At 43.8% G+C, this 20262-nt stretch overlaps 1 protein-coding gene across 2 annotated transcripts in view; it reads left to right on the top strand.

Annotated features, from left to right (window-relative positions):
- The window catches only part of HPD (4-hydroxyphenylpyruvate dioxygenase), a 38868-nt gene that overhangs the window by 6827 nt on the left and 11779 nt on the right, over nt 1-20262 (top strand). The window contains exons 1-9 of one of the 2 annotated variants that reach the window (XM_083151306.1): nt 3707-3816; nt 3957-3983; nt 5107-5169; nt 8542-8646; nt 8730-8772; nt 10479-10561; nt 18405-18494; nt 19676-19779; nt 20154-20231. In XM_083151306.1, the coding sequence (XP_083007432.1) occupies nt 3814-3816; nt 3957-3983; nt 5107-5169; nt 8542-8646; nt 8730-8772; nt 10479-10561; nt 18405-18494; nt 19676-19779; nt 20154-20231 (596 nt within the window). In that variant the 5' untranslated portion in view covers nt 3707-3813. Of the gene's footprint in view, nt 1-3706; nt 3817-3956; nt 3984-5106; nt 5170-8541; nt 8647-8729; nt 8773-10478; nt 10562-18404; nt 18495-19675; nt 19780-20153; nt 20232-20262 lie in introns of those variants that run through there. The other variant, XM_083151307.1, reaches the window with a different exon arrangement.

The raw sequence follows: 20262 nt of genomic DNA, 5'->3' as shown, positions 1-20262 counted from the left end.
TTTCAGCTCAAAGCTGCCCAGTGTGTATGACCTGGAGATGAACGGTGAGCGCTGCTGAGCGGCGAGCGTCGCTGCGCGCTCCCGCAACATCGCCGGGAAAGTCGCTCATCTGCTGGTTATACCAGCAGATGAGCAGCTCTCAGGACGGCTTGGCATAGCGCTTCGCTATGCAACGCCGTCCTCCCCCTTCCGTCTTGACAAAGGAGCAACCCGAAACGCGTTGACGTCAGTGCTGTGACCGCTGGCGCACCCCATACCAGCGTGTTTCATACGGATGCCGGGACCCGCTTGTGAGTGCTTCTATCCTAGCGTCTGCAGCGTCTGGACAGATTCTTTACATCTACTCAGCAGTTGGGAACACCGTCTTGATTACTGTGTGTATGTGACCGTTTGAATAAATTCGTTATTTTTATCTTTGATGTGGGACCTTGATTTAAAGAAACTACTACGGGAACGCGAGTTAGAAATATATAGTAAGTTGTACCCTTTTATATGAAAAATAGTTGGTGTGCGAAAGAACTAAAGATACCTTTCAGTGCACTTGAGAAAGTAATCTGATTTATGTGGGGAGACACTCCACCTGCCTGTTGTGAACTCGAGACAGAATTTTAAAGTAAGTGAGGTTTCATTGGCCCACTAATGACATCATCTATCTTCTGATCTCCTGCTCACAAGCAGTCTCTATTTAAAGTGCTGGTTATCCCACCATTTTTTTGCATCAATTTATTGTTTCCTATGTGGAGAAAGTGATGGTCTCTGCGGGATAATTTTCAGCTGCTTCCTATTAGCGCCAGTTTGAGATCAACCCTTGTTTTTGTCCTCCCCCTTCCTCGGTGCTGGGCAGGGGGAAAGCCGCTCAGTGTGTATGCACAGTGGAAAGTGTGTCCATACACACTGGGCATAGTCGCAATCCTGTCGATGTTCCATCATCGTTCTGTAATCCTGTCGATGTTCCATCATCGTTCTGCAATCCCGTAGATGTTCCATTATCGTTCTGTAATCCTGTAAATGTTCCATCATCGTTCTGTAATCCTGTCGATGTTCCATCATCGTTCTGCAATCCTGTCGATGTTCTATCATCGTTCTGCAATCCTGTTGATGTTCCATCATCGTTCTACACTCTAGTCGATGTTCCATCATCGTTCTGCAATCCTGTAGATGTTCCATCATCGTTCTGTAATCCTGTAGATGTTCCATCATCGTTCTGCCTTTTTCAGCAACTCCATGTAATGTATCGCCTCTGTTTGGATATTGGCCCATAGACTTATATGGCCTTCATCATTGCGCTGCACTGCACCCGTCACCTGCATATCCATAATTACTGTTACCAATTTACCAATTGTATACGTTACCATTTCATCAGTTGCCAAGTACAACCTTCTGTTACCATCTGCTATAATAAACCTGGTTGTACTTTTTACATCTGCATGTTTCCTGCCTCTGGTGCACTACAGTGCCTTTGCATGTATCAAGGTTTGCTCAAGCCACCCTGATTTATATATCGTTCAGAGCCTACACCTGAGGTCCTCGTCAGTTTGTCTCAGACCCCAGGCGTGACAGGATGTTTATCATAAACATCTATCCGCAGGCCATGGGGAAACACCCACATCATTCAATGGTCGCCAGCCATCAAATGATATGGAAGGTGCACACATTTCTAAGTGACTCTCAGGTCCGCCCCCCACACCCGCGTCACCAGGTGATATCCATGGGAATGCCCAGCGTTTTCATGGGAACGGCCATGAAACATTGGGCATTCCCATGGGCTTAGGTGTGTGCACCTGGCAAACACTCAGCAGATATGCGCATGAGCATTTATAAAACATCGCACTTGCATGCGAATTTGCATGTGAGCTTGACAACAAGAAAAGCCCCCAATGTTTATGTGTATATGTTCAGTGGCGGAACTATGGAGGGTGCAGGGGGTGCAATTGCTATGGGGCCCGGGCCTTTGGGGGGCCCGAGGGCTCTGCTGGCACCCCCTGCACCCTTTTATTCTATTTCAGTAATGCCGCACAGGCAGTGTCGGCGGCGCTGTCACTTACACCCTTCCCTGTGAGCGTCGGGCAGTGCGGGGACGGAGAACTTAGTGATGATCCAGCACCCCTCCCATCACCCCTCTGACCTCTCTGATGGTGCCGGCCTGGGCTCGACGTCACGATCTAGACCTTGACCTTCCATCAATGCTGGATGTAAACTGCAGCACTTATGTTTAAGGGGTGAGGGGATGAGGAGGAGCAGGGGGTGGGAGGGCGAGAACACAAGACAGCATGTACTGAGATGGTGTAGGGGAGGGGGAGGATGAGATTAGGATAGGATTGTATAAAGTGCACTACCTCCCCCACTCGCCATCTAACCTCTCTCATGTTTCTGTCTCTCTTTACTGCTCTCTCTACCCCCTCTCCCTCTATCCTTTATATTTATTTTTATCCTGCACACTCTCTCTCTCTCTCTCTCCTCATGTCTAACCTCTCTCTCCCCTGCACTCTCCCCCATTCTGCTCTATCTAACCTTTCTCTCTTTTTATCTTTCTCCTGCACTCTCTACCCCCCACCTCTCACTCCCTCTCCATCTAACCTCTCTCTCTTCTCTTTCTTCCTCTTCTCCTCTGCTCTCCCCTGAGCCTCACTTCCATCTAGATTCAAAACTCTCTCTCTCCAACCTCCCCTCTCTCTCCCTGATACCCTCTTAATTCCTGCTCTCTTCTGCCACCCCGTGGGTCATTGTAGTGACAATTGGGGGGGGGGGGGGGGCTTTCAGGATTTTGCTATGGGGCCCAGAAGGTGCTTGTTATGCCCCTGTATATGTTTATGAACTATGGTTTATAAAATGAACTAGGTCAGTACAATGGGGCATAAAATTAACAACTGCTGCTATAAAGAGGTGTCTTTCTAATGGCATTTGGATAGGGGCCCCTTCAAAATGTTGCTTTGGGGCCCACAAAGTTCTGGCTACAACTCTGCTGATAGCATTAATATTAGTCTTGCAACCGATTTCTGATTACAGGTCATGAACCTTTAAGAACCTTTGTGAATTTCATGTGCCCAATCCACAGCCCCAATGGTCATTCAATGCCCTGGTGTGACACCTACTGCTGTTTTTTTTTAGGTTTTTTATTAGCACTGGTAATTGCTACCCACATGTTGTTATGTCAAGACACACTTCAGAACTGGGGGTAGTACAATGTGCCTGCATTGGGACCTGTAGCATCACTCTATGCCTCTGACTTGAAGGATATACTGGAGTGCAGATCCACCTAATGCTGACCTGTTCTTAGAGCTAAAATGTTCTTGTTCAAAAGTCAGTCATGTCCAGCCAAATGGCAAGTAGGCAGGCGGCCACCTAGAACCAGGACCCAGAACAACAGCATAGGAGGTGCATTTGTGGCTAGTTGGGGGCAGGTTATCGTCATTGAAAAGGAGACCAACGTAACGTCTGTGGCTCTAAAGGCTTGAATAAAGTGAAACTGTAGTCCTTGAGATTTGTTTGTTGGTAACCAGGCTTGTTTTTTTTTCTATGCTAATTTGTATGCCAAGTATACTTACTTATACTAAGATCTGCTCACAGTTGAATGATTATTATTATAATTCATTAGTTATATTATTCCCAATATATGAATTGTGTTGCATCTGCTGTCCTGTATACCAAACCATAGCTAAATTAATAACATTGTGCAATAGTGATATTAACTTACAAAGAATAAGGAGGAGCATGAATGGGACGTACCAACTCCCAAGTCCTATATGAGGTGCTTCCAGCATTACATCCCTCAGATATCAGTTCTCCTTACCAATAGTACTGAATCTGCCAGACATGGTAAGTTCTCTGCACTTGTAACAATAATATGACAGTGATTCAAACAAAATACAAACTGGTATAATTGATTTCTTTTATATTCATATATATGTGTTTTCTTTGCATATAACTTGTGCATTGTTTTGTCCTTTTTTTTCTAGACATCATATACTGAGAAAGGAGAAAAGGTAGAATTGTTCTACATTACTCATTTATTCTTATCAAGTGTTTATACAGCTTAGTTAAGTTAAGTCAAAGTTGTCATTTAAAATGTGTGTATATATAGTATTTGTCATGTAGGAGAAACACATTGACAACAGCAGCAAATTGAAATATTGCTTGTATTTGCCATAAGCCTCATCTGTTGTTAACTGCCTGGTTACCTTGTGCAAATAATAGTATCATTGTCATGGGCAAGAATCAATAGGTAAAAAATAATACAACCTTAAAGCTTAAGTGATGGTTACATGCTCCTGAAACAACTATATATATATATATATATATATATATATATATATATATATATATATATATATATATATATATATATTAGTGCTAACACTGCAAAAAATCTTAAAAAGAATAATATAAATACACATATATTGGGCGTAATATAATTATAATTGTTAGTAAGTAGGCAAATACTTAAGTATTTCTGGGAGAACAATTTACTTATATTCCATTTATTTTTTGTAGGGAATCAAATATATATTTAGATAAATGCTCCTTAATCCTGATCTATATACACACTTTCAGTGCAGGTTATAGAGCCACAAAACAGTTGTGTTGTGATGATGTGGTCGTGAACTGACAGATGTTACACTGCAGACTGTCACAATTTCACTTTTGGTGGAACAAAGTATTTCCTTAAAAATAATATTTTGTTCATAAAGTAAAAATATTTTTAGCATATATATAATGTAATTTATTTATTTATTTTTACAAAAATGTGATGCGGTACTACATGTTAAGTATACACAAGCATACATTGCAGATGACTGAATTGTGGTATGTATCACACTGTATAACTTGTATAAGGAAACCCACAGCCTTCGGAATATGACATAACTAATAGAACACATAAGGATGGTGCCTTATTCATTGTAGATCACCCCATTTCAACATTAATCTATTAAGATATAGTTAATTATATTTTGCTCAATACAACATTTTGTCAGTAAACTAATCCTTTCTTTTTTTATTATCATATGCTATACAATTTTGTATGTTGCAAAACATTACTAGTGTTTATTATTTGTTCGTGTTCTAGCAGTACTACTAAATGTTCTACTTTTTATCTTTTGAACTCAGCATGAACAAGGGCAGTTTCTCCGATTTCATTCCATAACACTGTGGGTGAGCAATGCAAAGCAGGTAGGTGTTTGTGGTACAAAATGAGTTAAACGGAGAAGAGAGAATTCCGTAGTTTGTGTGTTTCCCAGTTGGAGCTGTAGCTTAGGATTGGTTAGTGGAGGGGAGGTTCCAGTGATCACCCCCACAATCTGTTTCCACTTATAATGTGTACCGCATCTGGTGCTCGCAGCAAAAAACACATTCTGAAATGTTCAGACAAAGATATTGGGATGTGTCACATAGGATTCTTAAGGTTACAGTGGTAATGTATAATGCAGTGGTTCCCAAACTGTGCGCCTAGGCTCATTGGGGTGCCTCGGAGCACTTGCAGGGGTGCCTTAGGTTGGTGGTCCAAAACCAATTCAAATTATTTTTGGCCAATGAAACAGGCAAAATCAGTGCTTGGGGCTTCCAATTATAAAATATGTGGGGAAACAGAAGTGAATCGTGTTCCTCACCACATAACTGGACCTAAGTATGACATTTAAGCACAACTTATTTCATTAAAAAAAAAAAATTATTGGTAACAAACTTTGGCCTAGGGGTGCCCTGAAAAATGTTCTGAGAACTCTTGGGTGCCGTGGTTCAAAAAAGTTTGGGAACCTCTGGTATAATGCATAAAAAATACAATGTATCACAGTTCAGGGTGACAAAGTAACTACGTGACAAGAGGAATTGACCTTAGTTGGTTTAGCAGCTATATATGGTAAGTGTCTTATTAACCAATAGGCGGATCAGGATGCAGCCTGGGGGGAAGGGGGGTGTTAGGGGTTGGTAGATGGATGCCTTGCTACCTCCCTCTCTGCAACACTGCTATTGTCGGCAGTCCAGTTCCTCTTGTCTTCCAAACTTAACAGGACATGCAGCGGCACCAGCAGCGCTAAGCGCGACTCTGTTCCTGCCTCTAACTTTTTTTTGGGGGGTGGCACCAAATTACTTGCTTGCCCTGGGCGCCGGAAATCCAAGTTTTGGCCCTGGCCTAGGGCACCTGGAACCTTTAATGAAACCCTGTATATGACCTTTGTCCTGGGCGACCTCTCTGTGTAAGAGTCATCATAGATTTGTTGTAGTCTATATTTTGAGTTTTTATTAGAACCATTATAGTTTGGCCATGTAATGGAAGGTAAAAAAAATACTATAGAAACCAATCCTGTTATGTATATATGATATATAATGTAAACATATTTGGCAACAATTCCTTATTATGTCATCCCACCCCTGTCAATTGATATCGTTTTTGGCCATGCGGCTACATGCGAGGGGATGTGTTTGCATGCTAGCGAGGTGATTCGCGCAGCAGGGGGAGAGGGCGGGTGTTCGGCCAGATGGAGGGCGGCGTCTGCCTGGTTGCTAGGCTGCATGTAATCACAGTCTAGCGAACAGATAAACGCCATCCTCCGTCTGGCCAATAGCCCGCCCTCTGCCCCTGCTGTGCGAATCACCTTACTAGCATGCGAACACATCCCATCGCATGCAGCCACACGGGCCAATAAAATCATTGAATGGTCGCCACGGGTCAATTCTAAAGACCTTGCTTTTTATTTAGCTAAGTCTGAATGAGGCCCAAAGAGCGATCTGGAGTTCTCATCTATGAAATGGTACCCAATGTAGTAGCCCATCAAGGGACAGCTCTGGAATGATTTGTATTCAAAAAGCTTGGTTAATCCTACAGAAACCTATGGGGGCAGTTTTTGCAGTGATAAAAGGAGGGACTGCAGTAATATCTTCTTAAATCCTGGGGACTTTTAATATTGTCAGGTACCCCAAACAGGTCTTTTGAGGGTTATCCCACATATACACTTGTTTATCCTTATGCATGCACCATAAGCATCTCAGCCATAGTGACTCTGAATGGGTATACTTTGACATTTACATGTAGGCTAAATGGTTCAAGGACATGTTATTAGTGTGTGTTTGGAAATGTGAATTATTCATTTCAGACAGATCTCTTGCCCCAAGGATAGGGCTGGCATGAGTGATTGCTCATAATAGGGGTAGATGCATGAGATTGGGTAGAGGAGCTGCCTCCCCCTCCCCCATAACACTTCCCTACAGCCTACTACCACTGACGGCTATAGCAGCATGTCCTGTGCTGTGCTGGGGTGGGAGGCTGCTGCTCTCTCCCTGCACAGATATTCTGCTGTGCTGCTATAGCCAACAGCGGTAGTAAGCAGCAGGGAAGTGTTACGGGGTAACGGGGGACTCCCCTGGCTGATAGTGATGACTTTTACTTTAACAAGTGGTTCGGATATGGGCCAATATCTGCAGTTTATCTGCGAACACAATGCCAGCGCTTGTTAGGCTGACCTGCATACAATGCGGCATCAGGCCTCACCTTTAGTATATCCCATGTATCTGCAGCTGGAAGGGAAATTGCATTTTTTTTTTCAATGTAAAGGATGAGTAAAATATAGAGCTGCAAAAGGCAGCAATAAAAGAGTACAGAAGACACAAAGTTTGACTAAAGTGACATAAGCTTACCGGCCTAGTGCTGATATACATAATGTTCCTAATACATAATGTTTAACTCAGGGTGAAGCTTTGAGAGTTGGGAAGAAAGCCCTCTGGTACTGTAGCTAGATAATAGGATTGGATGAATTTAAGCAAGGGTGTGGTGTTGGTAAAGATAGAGGAAATTGTGGAATGATCCAGTCTCTTTACATTTGGTCCTTGGACTCCCTCCCACCCTATTGTGGTTTCATTTAGTTTACTCTTTTGTTGTGTCAGCTTTTGGTAGTGGTCAGCTTCAGAACGGATGCTGTAGTTTGTATAATAGTTACGTATTTTCCCTGGGGGACAGCTCCTTTGGAGAAAATAGCGCAGCATGACACAGCCAAGGATGGACCTGCTGCCAATATCCTTGACTTGTCCAAGTGGGCCCTTACACCATTTTATTTTGAGCTGTTGCCTCTAGTTGTGCTGAGACGAGCAGGTGTTCCTCTTTAGATTTATGTTAAGTCCCCATAAGGGTGGGGTGATGAGCTCTACCCTTGCGAGTTGAGTTTTGGTCAAGGATATCGGCAGCAAGTCCATCCTTGGCCATTAGGGGCAGATGGTCACTTGGTGATTTTTATTTTTCTAAATATTATGATGTATTTTTATAATGAACCGTTCTTCTCCCTGCCACCGTAGTTTAGAGGAGGGACATTTTCATGAGAGTTAGTTCAAATAGGCCTTCCTCCTTAAATAAAAAGCTGACCCTTTTCACACCAATTCAGTTGTCCGAGTCGTTCTTTTAGTTTAGTTGGCATAAATGATGTGTTGATGCGTCTGGCTGTGTACGGTTTTTTTATTTTGCCATTTGATGACTAATGAGTTCCACAAATATGTGGACATGCACTTCCTGTTTCTCGGCATAAGTGATTCATTTGATTACCTCCTTCTGTCCCATAGGCCGCTTCTTTTTACTGCAATAAAATGGGATTTGAGCCACTGGCATACAAGGGTCTAGAGACTGGAAGCAGGGAGCTGGCAACCCATGTTGTGAAACAAGACAAGGTATACACCTCGCAGTGATGTCTGTAATAACACATTAGTATCTCATACTATGGTAACAATGTACCTTTTATGCTTCCATACAGATAATATTCCTCTTCGTTTCGGCTCTTACCCCTGGAAATGGAGGTAAAATGTTAATTTGTATGTATATTTGATGACTAGTGCCAAGACATACATTAGGTACAAGCTAAACAAATGTAAAGCATGCAAATTTTCTATGGTCGAACTTAGAAGTATTAGTGAAATATACAATTGCAAATTGCTGTCTCTTTCTTAATGTGGTTAATAATAAACACATTAAATAGCTTATTTACAAGACCTGGCTATAGTCCTAGGAAGTTTACAGGATACAACAATAAAAAATACCTTCTCATCCCGACCGATGGTCAGACTGTGCATTTCTGCGCATGTGCATGCACCCACTGCGAATAGTGGGATCGCTGGGTGCACGCATCCTGGATAGCAGGCGGGGGCGTGGGGCAGCGGGCAGCCCCATTACCATATGGGAACACCCAGCGATTCATGGGCATTCTCATGAGAACGCTGGGCGTTCCCATGAGAACACTGGGTGTTCTCATGGTAATGAGGCTGTGATGGACAGGCAGGGGGCGGGGCAGATGACATCACCAGATGTCAGCTTCCACCCATTTCCTCCCGAGGGTGCACGCATATGTAAGGTTGCCTCAGAGCAACCCTACATATGCATGCTCGTTCCATATCATTCGATGGTCATCGGCCACTGAATGATGTGGATGTTCCCCCGCAGCATGCGAATGGATGTTTATGTTAAACATCCATTTGCAGCCTGTGCGTGGGAACACACTCTGCGAGGGGGGCCCGTCATTCGTCGGACAGCCTTACGAATCAACCATAATATCCCCCTAATTGTGCACTATTGGTGATTGTATGGCAGAGCAATGGTACACACCAGCTGATGCCCTGCATAAATGAGCAGCCCAGAGCTTAACCAGTGGGATGGTTTATTCAGCAGTATTGTGACTTACATTACATCCATACTCATGTGTATGTGCGTTTTCAGACTCTTCGCATGGAGCTGGAATGCAGCATACAGATCACCATTCAGTGATAGTTTGGGGGCAGCTGTGCAAGATGCAAGCAGCACCAGAGGTTGTTGCCGATGGAATATACAGTACACACACCTACCCAGTGCCTCCAAGCTATCGCGCGGTTTGCAAGGGCTAGTGCTATGTCACTGGCTGAGGTCCTAGGTACTAACCTTGGTGTCCCTGCTGGTAAATTCCGAAATGACAACATTAAAAGAAATCTACTCTAAAGATGCTGCTGTTGTTAATAAGTATTCATAGATATGTAAAATGCTGAACAGAATGCTAAAATATAGTTGCCTACCCTCCTGCATTCTGCAGGAGACTCCCTGAAATAACAGCAATCTCCCTCTCTCCTTTATTAGTCTAGCAAGCTCCCTCATTTCCCCTAATCCACATTACACTATTACATTTTGGGATAAAAAAGGGAAAAAATGAAATGAGAGATAGATACATTTACATTATAGTGGCTCTTAGTAACTGCTTTGGGGCTCATCTACATTTGGATATAAGACATTTAAAAAGATTCCTCTCAGATGTAGCAGTACACAGCCACGCTTCTAGGTGCCACGTTCATAATCTCTTTTCACAATCTCTCCATATATTGAACTAAACATGCCCCTTTGGGTGGAGCATGACACACACCCTCAATGGGGCGCTCTGCAAAATTCTACTACCAACTATAATCTCCCTGAAACTAGTTTTCAAAAGTAGGCAACTATGTGCTAAACATGGGTTCGCTAGATAATTCATCTTTTCTTTCCACAGAGATCGGAGCCCATTTACAAAAGCATGGGGATGGTGTTAAAGATGTAGCATTTGAAGTTACAGACTGTGATGCTCTTGTACAGGTAACTATAGCTAGAATTCATATAAACATTATGCAATTCCACTGAGCGGGATTTTGTAACTGAATAAAACAATCACTACACTTATAGACAGTGAAAGTCCGATATAAGATGTGTTTACACATCTTTGGGCCTGATTCAGCAATACACACTGAATCAAATACTCAAGCAGAACCTGATTATAGGGAATCTGCACAGGTGTAGGGCCCAGGTTACCTCAGTCCAGTGCACCTGCTGCAGTGTTTCTGCACCCCATAGCATAGTTGAGTTGCTTGGTCTTGTTTACACATCGAAGGTATGGTTATTTCTCTGCAGCTCTCCCATGAAGACCACTTCTGACCAGACTTCTCCAAACACTAGATAGATGTACCTGGGTCCCACTAGTTTCTAAGATTTCTTAGCAGGTGGCTAAAGGAAGTAATGTGTCTTTCATCTGATATACTAGGTGTCCTTGGCTGAACATTGTCTATGGTCCTCAACATTGCCTGTTTCTTTGTGCTACTTCAAAAGAGTTTGAACATCAGTCTGCTTTGATATCTTTGCCTGGGCTAGAACTTGCTGATGTACTTTAACTACCTTGTGTCTTGTTGCTGTGTTCATTCTTGTCATGGTGTATGACCTGTGGCATGAAATGGTCTTCCACAACCTCATCTTTTTTTTACGCATTAAGTTTTTATTGTAAAGTTTTTGTCCAAATAATAAAAGGGGATACAAAAGAAAGAAAAGGGAATGGGGGAACAGAAATACAGAACAGCACTTTGGCAAATCACATTTGTCTCACGTTACACTGTAAACCAGACATCGTATCACTATCAGAATATGGTGGACTAAAACTACACACAACATCTATATCTATAAGCATTGAAGAGGCGCATAATCATGGAGAGCCAAGTATGGTTAAGTCAGGGGGGTTGCTGTAAATGGTCGTGTTACCCATCTTATCATTATAAAGGGACCATCCCAGCCATTTCATGATCAACGAGTTTGGGGAGGAGGAATAAACAGCTCCGGAAGTCTCAAACAGATAGTGGCTGTGGATTTTATTATGTATAGATTCTATAGGGGGGATTGTATTCGTTTTCCACATTTTGGCAATAATTGCCTTAGTGGCAATAAATACATGACCTGCTATGTATCTATCAGCAGCCGAAAAATAAGGTGGGAAAATATGGAGTAATGCTATAGCTGGGTCAGGGGGAATTGATTGATTTAAGATTGAGCTCAGCGTTTGAAATACCTCCTTCCAAAGAGGCCGCAAAAGTGGGCAGGACCAGAAGATATGGAAAATGTCACCAACGTTTCCACAGTTTCTCCAGCATAAGTTAGACGTTGCTGGCCAGATCCTATGCAGCCTCTCTGGGGTGAAGTAGGCTCTATGGATGAGTTTAAAAAACATTTCTGAGTGATTAATACAGCGAGAGATCCCAAAACAGGATTTAAATACATTTTCCCAATCTCCATCATCTAAGGGTCTTTTCAGGTCTCTTTCCCATAAAGCTTGAGAGGTCAATTTTGGTTTATTCTGAGTGGTAAGTGAGTGTGAGTACCACCACGAAATGCCTCCTTTATGAGAGAGGGCGCTCGCCTTTATTTTAAGATAAGCAGGGAAGGATGTTTTTTTATTGGAAATCGGTATATGTGTTTGTAGCCAATTCCGTAGCTGTAAGTAGATAAAGAAATCCTGCTTAGGGATATTAAAATTAACCTGGATGGACTCGAAGGACATCAAGGTATCTCCGGCATATAAATCTCCCACTGTCTTCACTCCTCGTGAAATCCATCTATCTAGTGGAATGTTGGGGATATATGACTTCAAGGCACCTAGTGACAGGAAGGGGGCTGGGAGGATTACTCCTTCTACAGAAGCCAACATTTTATGCCAGACGTCCATGGTTACTTTAATAGATTTGCAGAGGGCTGTATATTTCCGTGTTGAGGAACGAGGAAGCCAAAGGAGGTCTGAAATAGGCATAGGGTGGGAGTAAGTACTTTCAAGCGCTACCCATGGTTTGGGGTCTTTATCTGCGAACCAATCTCTAGTCTGGTTCAACATACATGAAGCGAAATAGCTTTCGATGTCTGGGTATGCCACTCCCCCATCTATCTTAGATCTACGCAGGATATTTTTAGCAATCTTAGGTTTAGCCCCCTTCCAGATGAATTTAGCAAGGAGTTGGTTAAATTTGTTGAATAGATAGCTAGTGGGGGGTCTCGGGATAGATCTAAACAAATACATTAATTTTGGCAAGAGGACCATTTTTGCCGCCGCAATTCTCCCAAGCCAAGAGATATCATGCAGCATCCAGTCTCCAGTCAGCTCCGCAAAGGCTTTCAGTAGGGGATTATAATTACACTCTAAAATGTGTTTTTCAGGGGTCAAGTTGATTCCTAGATATCTCAATGAACGGGTCTGCCATGAATAATTGTAACGTACTTTCAAGTCAGTCACTATTTCAGGTGGGAAACCCAAAGGGAGGGCCTCTGTTTTACTGGTGTTCAGTTTATAAAATGAGGCTTCTGAGTATTCCTGTAACACTTTGTGAAGGGCAGGGAGAGAGTTTACCGGATCCAGGATTAGCAATAGAATATCATCGGCGAAAAGGCTAATTTTGTGGGGCGTATTGCCAATTACTGGGCCCTTAATGTCCTCTACACGCCTAATGCATTCCGCCAGAGGCTCAACTGCCAGTGCGAAAATTAATGGAGAAAGCGGGCAACCCTGCCGGGTGCCATTAGTTATTTGGAAGCCTGAAGAAGTGCATCCGTTATTAAACACTTTAGCAGAGGGGCAAGAGTAGAGAGCCAATATAGAGTCTAATATCCGCCCGGTGAAGCCAAATTTTTGTAGGACCATCTGCATAAACCCCCAGTGGAGTCTATAAAAGGCCTTCTCGGCATCTAACGATAAGACTAATAGGGGTTCCTTCTTTGATGAGCAGAATTCTATAACATCTAACACCCTGCGTGTATTGTCCGGGGCCTGCCTGTTTAACACAAAGCCCACTTGGTCATGATTAATAAGGTTGGGGAGAAGATGGTTTATACGATTAGCGACTAATTTTGCATAAAGTTTTATATCAGAGTTGAGAAGTGCGATAGGTCTATAATTTTGGACAGATGTCTGGGGCTTTCCTGGTTTGGGTATCGTGATGATTCGGGATTCCAACATTTCTGAGGGGAAGAGTTTGGTCTCAGAGGCCTCATTGAAGACCCTGAGAAGCACTGGTGATAGTTGGGACTTAAAAGTTTTATAGAAATTTGAAGGGAAGCCATCTGGTCCAGGGGCTTTGTCTATAGGAAGGGAGTCTATGCCCTTTTGGATTTCCTCCAATGACCAAGGAGCGTTTATGGAAAGACAGGATTCCGAGGACAATGCTGGGAGGCTAATTCTGTCTAAAAAGCTCTTAATCTTCTCGAAAGAAGGTTGGGGAGTGGAAGGATCCTTTCTTAGGTTATATAATTTAGAGTAGTACTCCGAGAAGATATTAGAAATCTCATTTGGGTCATATGTCTTCAAACCCTGAGCTGAGTATATCATGTGTATTTTTTGTTTAGCTCTCTTGCCCCTCAGCTTTCTTGCCAACAATCTACCTGCACGGTTACCCAGCTGATAAAATTTTTGGTTCAGTTTAGCTACGTTTCGATGAACAGTGGCTAAATAATGTCTATTTACTATGTCTCTTGCATCATTTAATCGCTTAAAAAGGGATTTGTCAGCTGGATTAGCCTTATGGGCATTTTCCAGCGATGCAAGTTCTAATTCTGCCTGCTCCAGGTTTTTTCTGTAATCTTTTTTGAGTTTGGCAGCAATTTGGATCGCCGATCCACGAGTGACTGCCTTAAGAGCGCACCAATGATTGAATATTGAGGTGTCTTCAGGAGGATTCTCCTGCAGGTAGTGCTCTAATGCTGACTGGATCGCCAGCCGAGCCTCTGGCTGATTCAGACTTTGACTACCAAGACGCCACGGGCCAGGTGCTGTCTTCCTGTTAGTTATTTCCCACTTTAAAAAAAGAGGAGAATGGTCAGACCACGTTCGGGGGAGTATTCTAACCCCATGAAAGGATTCAAGAGTCCATTTATCTGAAAATGCTAAATCGATTCTTGAATAGGTTCCATGGGCATGTGAATAGAATGTGTAATCTTTTACCGTTGGGTTTTTGACCCGCCAAATGTCAAATAGGTCATATTCTGCTAATAATTGACGAAAACTTTTAGAGCAATCACGGGGCCGACTGGAGGACCCTAACCGGGTACGTGTGCTGTCCATAGTGGGGTCAGGAATTAAATTAAAGTCTCCCAGAAGGAGCAAGGCCCCTTTAGTTCTTTGGTGAATTTTAGCACAGAGTCTTCTACAAAAGGCCAGTTGCTTAATGTTGGGGGCATAACAAGATACAATGGTCACCTCTCTGTTTTCAAGGGTGCCGGATAGTATTAGAAATCTTCCTTCTGGGTCAGAGTATTGGGACGAGAGGGAAAATGGGCAATGTTGGGAAATTAAAATAGCAACCCCGGCTCTCTTATCCGGACCATTAGCCGTAAAGCAATGCGGGTATCTTTTATCATGGAATAGTGGGGGAGCGGAAGCAGGGAAGTGGGTTTCTTGGACAGCTGCAATATGGACCTTGTGTTTGTGGAAGAAGTTGAGAGCTAGCCTCCTTTTATTAGGGGAGTTAAGTCCATTGGCATTGATGGAGATAACATTAACCATTATCAGGTGGTATGTGGACTGCTAGAGGAGGTAGAGACAGACGATCACCTAAATATATCAGTATACAGTGGCCGTTCTGGTGAGAGGGTAGGGGAAAAGAAAAACAAACTGAGGAGTGACGAAGGGGGAGAAAAAAAGGGAAAGAACTATAAGGACCCCCCAACGGGGGCGAGGTTGGACGCCAAGCCATGGCGACTCGAAGAGACAGCAGGGGGTAGTGGCAAACAGAAATAGCGAACTACAGCACCTGGATCTTAATCTAACCTGAAAAAATTAACAGTAATAAAAATTAACAGTAATAAAACAGTTAGACGTATGAAGCAACAGGGCATAGTCTCCCGAGGACCTCCGATATGAGGGCCCGGGAAGGCAAGCACCCATCGCGAGCACAACCTAATAATTAGGAGGAATATAACAATAATAACAACTAACAGAATTACCTCGACCTGTCATAGAGGAAGGTATCTGCAACAGTGTAAACAATTCAATACGGAAGATAATTCTCGCCAGACTGCTAAGTTATTATTTTAAATCTCTATGGAAGAGCAAGTAGAATGTAAACATACATATCGATAATCTAAATTCCTGTGAATAGAAAACAAGCAGAATCTGGAGAATAAACGTAAAAAAAACCAGTGTAAACTCTAGTAGTTAATGTTGATCAGACCCTGGCGCAGACCAGACCGGCTGAAGTCCACACCCAGGCTCTGGGGCTGAAGAAGAGCCTGCAGAGTTTATAGTGGATAGGAAATGTTTTCCTTCCTCGACTGTTGACAACACAACTGTGGATCCTCCTCTATTGATTAGTAATTTTGTGGGAAATCCCCATCTGTAGAGGATATTTTCCTTTCGTAGGGCAGCCGTGACAGGGTAGAAAGAGCGTCTTTTAGCTAAGGTGGCTTGGGAAAGGTCCCCAAAGAGCTGGAGCGAACCCAGAATTCTGGAGGATTCTTCGGACGGTCTGGCAGCTTTAAGAATTGCTTCCTTCATGTGGAAAAAATGGATCCGCATAAGAACATCACGGGGAGCGTCCACCGGGGCACCTCTGGCCTTTGGAAGCCTGTGAATTCTATCAATCAACAGGTCAGCGGAGGAGCTACTAGGAAGAAGTTGTTGGAATATGTTAATGGCAAAGTCATTCAAGCTACTATTGGAAACCGTCTCTGGGATACCGCGGATCTTGACGTTATTCCGTCTAGATCTGTCTTCCAAGTCTGAAATTTTTTCCCGAAGGGCAACAACTTCAGCCTGCAGAGTGTCATGGGAAGATATTAGATCGTTATGAGAGGAGGCGAATTCACCCATTTTGGTCTCCATATGGTCGGTACGCTCACCGAGATCGTCAATTGATTTCTGACAGTCTTGTAGGGTGGTTTTAAACTCCTCTGTAACATCTCTTTTGAATTGTGCCAAAAGGATTTTCATGGAGCCCACTGTAAGTGCTTGATTATCATCCAAAACGGCTGCATTCGGGGCAGGAACATCCATCTGAGTTGGACCTGGCCTCGAGGAGCATGGGGTATTTTGATTGGACGCTTGTTCCCTTGTCTCGGCTCCTTTGTTGGGCCTAGCAGGTGAAGGCTTAAAGAAGGCCACTTGGGAGACTGGCTTGGGTGTTTTGCAGCGTTTGGAAGGCATATTGGGGAGATCACCTTAGCAAAAAGCTCTATGTATGGATGGGAATTGTAAGATAGAGGAGGTGTTGTTTAATTAGACAGGAATTAGATCATGCTTCTTGGGTATCCAGGTGCTTATAGATCATTCTAGAGTGTAGTTTCACCTAGACATGGAGAATAGTTTAAGCTGAGCTATAGTCAGAAGCCACTAGGTGGAGCAGTAGGCTCAGTAATGCCTATTGTATTGCTAGCAATGTGGCAAGTGCTGCTGTGCAGCTTATAGAAGCAGGTTTCTCTATTCTCCTGTATTAGATACAGTCTGGGGGTAGCTCAGGTTTAACACCGCAGGGGCCAGCTATTATACTTTTGATGGTGCGGCAAGAACCCTCTAGGTATAGGCATGTGTGGGTATTTACTCACTGTTAGGTGGAAGTCCTAGAGATGCCAGCACTATGCAATCTGAGGTGCCAGGGGGTCCAGGCAGGCCAAACTGTGTATAGTGCAGGGCACTCAGCAGGTGCCACAACCAATATGGCCGCCGCTTCTTTACTGTGGGTACTGGCCCCAGAGAGGAGAACAGCACAGGTATCTCCCACCTCTCTGTATTCCGCACAGTGGTCTGGGGGAGTAGTGGGGCAGCTGGGGTCACTGCCCGCCGTCCTCTGGTGGCGTCCGTCACAAGGCCCGATTACCGGGTCCTTCAAGATGGCCGCCGCGTGTAGGGCTCAGCGAGGGGGACAGCTGCGTCCCGGCGTCTCCCGGAGCTCCTATGCCCCAGCCCCCAGATGTCTTTATGTGCAGGTGAGAGGGGGGTCGAGCGGGGAGCCTCCGGAGGTCCGGCGGTATCGGCGCACAGCCGAGCTCCGCCCCCCGGAGCACGGAGCTCAGTCACCGGGCTTCCCCCACAATCGAGGCCGCAGGATGAGGAGAGGTGAGGGCCGCAACCCGCAGGGAGGGATTGTTCCCCCCCCCGGCTCCGCAGCGCGACTCACCAGCAGTCAGGGGGATCTCTTAGGGCTGAGGGCTGCAGGTGTTGACCTCTGGGGACCCCCGGGCAGTGATCGGCGTTGTTGGAAGCGGGGATAGCGCCGGAGCTCAGTAAGGTGCGTCTTACTTCATGTCCGTCCAGGCCACGCCCATCCACAACCTCATCTTTGTAGCAGAGTTTGGCTGGTCATCACCCAATTTTAAGTCTTCTACACAGCTATTTCTGTTTCAGTTAATGACTGTGTTTCAACCTACATATGAAAATGATGATCATTATCACCTGTCTGGTATGATAGGGTAATTATACACCTGACTATAATCCTACAAACTCCCTGACTTTGGGAAAGTGTACCTAGAAGAACTGATGCTGTTTTGAAGGTAAAGGGTGGTGACACCAAATATTGATTTGATTTAGATTGGTCCAGCTTCAGCAAAGCAATTGAAATATATATGCAGTCTGTCATCCAACGCTTTAAACTTGTTTTATTCTGATACCATAAAGATGTGTGATTACTATATAATTTATTACCAGAAAGCCAGAGACAGAGGTGCTACAATAGCAAAGGAGCCCTGGATTGAAGAAGACAAATATGGAAGAGTGAAATTCGCAGTGATTGAAACGGTATTAAATGTTTATTTAGCTATTCCTTTTATATGATTCTGAAAATGTCCTGACACCTGTAAGATCCCAAGAACCAATGTCAATTTTTTGACTCACAGGGTTGTCTTATACTTGCTATATAAACTCCACATAGTTTTCTGTTCATATAACAAGTAGAAATAGGTCATGAGTGTTCTGTGTTCCCGGCTGTGATCTGGATGGGCCAGTGGAGGGTGCTGGAAACAGGAAACAGGGTTGTTTGATGTATTATGAGGACATGCATTGGGACACCAGGGAGCAGCTTAACCAGAGGATTGGCGGAGACCAGGAACAGGGGCGCGGAGTCTAACTCGCCGGTGGTTTTCACCAGGGAGCCCCGCAAGGAGCTTTGGACTTAGCTGCGCCGGACGAGCAGGTCGCGGTTCCCTGTCCTGGTCCTCTGGAATAAGCTGATTGTTGAAAGAGGACTAAAGAATGTATACTGGAAGTCTTGAGAAAGTCGTAGAGTTCAATGATTGTCAGTCTGGAAACTGAGAGGGTTAATGGTTAATGGTGTGAAAGTCGGTTATGACAGGAGGCATCTGACGTAGGTAAGTATCAGTGGCCTGGGAGCTGGAGATGAATGTCTATGGCCTGAGAGCCGGAGAGGGATGTTGATGGCCTGGGAGCTGGAGATGTAGTCAGTAATGAGTACACCTGTTAGCAGACCAGGAAAATGTGAATGGTGTGGGTTCCTGAGGACCGATGCCCTTATTGTGGTTCACTCTCAGAGGTAAATTCGTCGCAAATGAACACAACCATGTGCACTGCAGGTGGGGCAGATATAACTTGTGCAGAGAGAGTTAGTGTAGAAATAAAGCAGTCAGTATTTTCCCTGCACAGAAACAAAACAACTCACCCAAATCTAATTCTCTCTGCACATGGTAAATCTGCCCCCCCCCCCCCCCTGCAGTGCACATGGTTTTGTCTATTTGAGAAGGAATTTGCCTCTGAGAGTGAACCAGAATATGGCCCCGAATTTGCAAACCACTGGACTTGACAGTTAATTCTGCCAAAATACTCATTATTTGAGCCTTACTTATTGCATGAGAGTTTAGATGTATTCTCTCAGTATTTCTCCCAAAATAAAAAATAAAAATAAATGAAGTTCTTTTCATACTGATGGATGTATAAGCTGAACAGTCTTTCTTCTCTGCATTCAGTATGGAGACACAACTCATACATTGGTGGAGAATCTGGACTACACTGGCCTTTTCTTACCAGGATTTCAACCACCTCTGTTTAAGGATCCGCTACTGCCAAAACTGTAAGTACCTGTCTTGGTATTGGGAGAATAGAGGGACTTTGATTCACAGCTCTGATAGCAGTTTACTGGTTTTATTTCCATATGAACCAAAGAACTGTCCGTTGTGATGTTTTCTTCCTTTATACATGAAAGAGCAGTGTCACACTGCAATGATGATTTACAGATGAAGTACTGTACTAGCATGCTGCTATTGCTATAGTCCAGGACTGTCCATTCTCTATAATCCGTCTTGTCCCCTCACCTGTATAAAGTCTGCTTGTGATATCGTTCCCTGGAAATAATTTCCATTCCCTCTCCCGCTGTCCTACCTTTATTACAGTTTGCTCACCACCTTTAGGACTCATATTAATGCTACAGTTTTGTTTATTTCACAGGCCTTGTTGTAAATTAAATTTCATTGATCACGTGGTGGGAAATCAGCCTGATGATGAAATGGTCTCAGTTGTTGATTGGTAAATATAGAATTTGTGTAACTTATGATAT

Source organism: Crinia signifera, chromosome 1 (assembly GCF_055691185.1).
Source record: "Crinia signifera chromosome 1, ASM5569118v1, whole genome shotgun sequence".
In the NCBI taxonomy this organism is placed as follows: Eukaryota; Metazoa; Chordata; class Amphibia; order Anura; family Myobatrachidae; genus Crinia; species Crinia signifera.
Note: the sequence above shows the minus strand (reverse complement) of the source record. Positions and strands in the feature narration are given on the sequence as shown.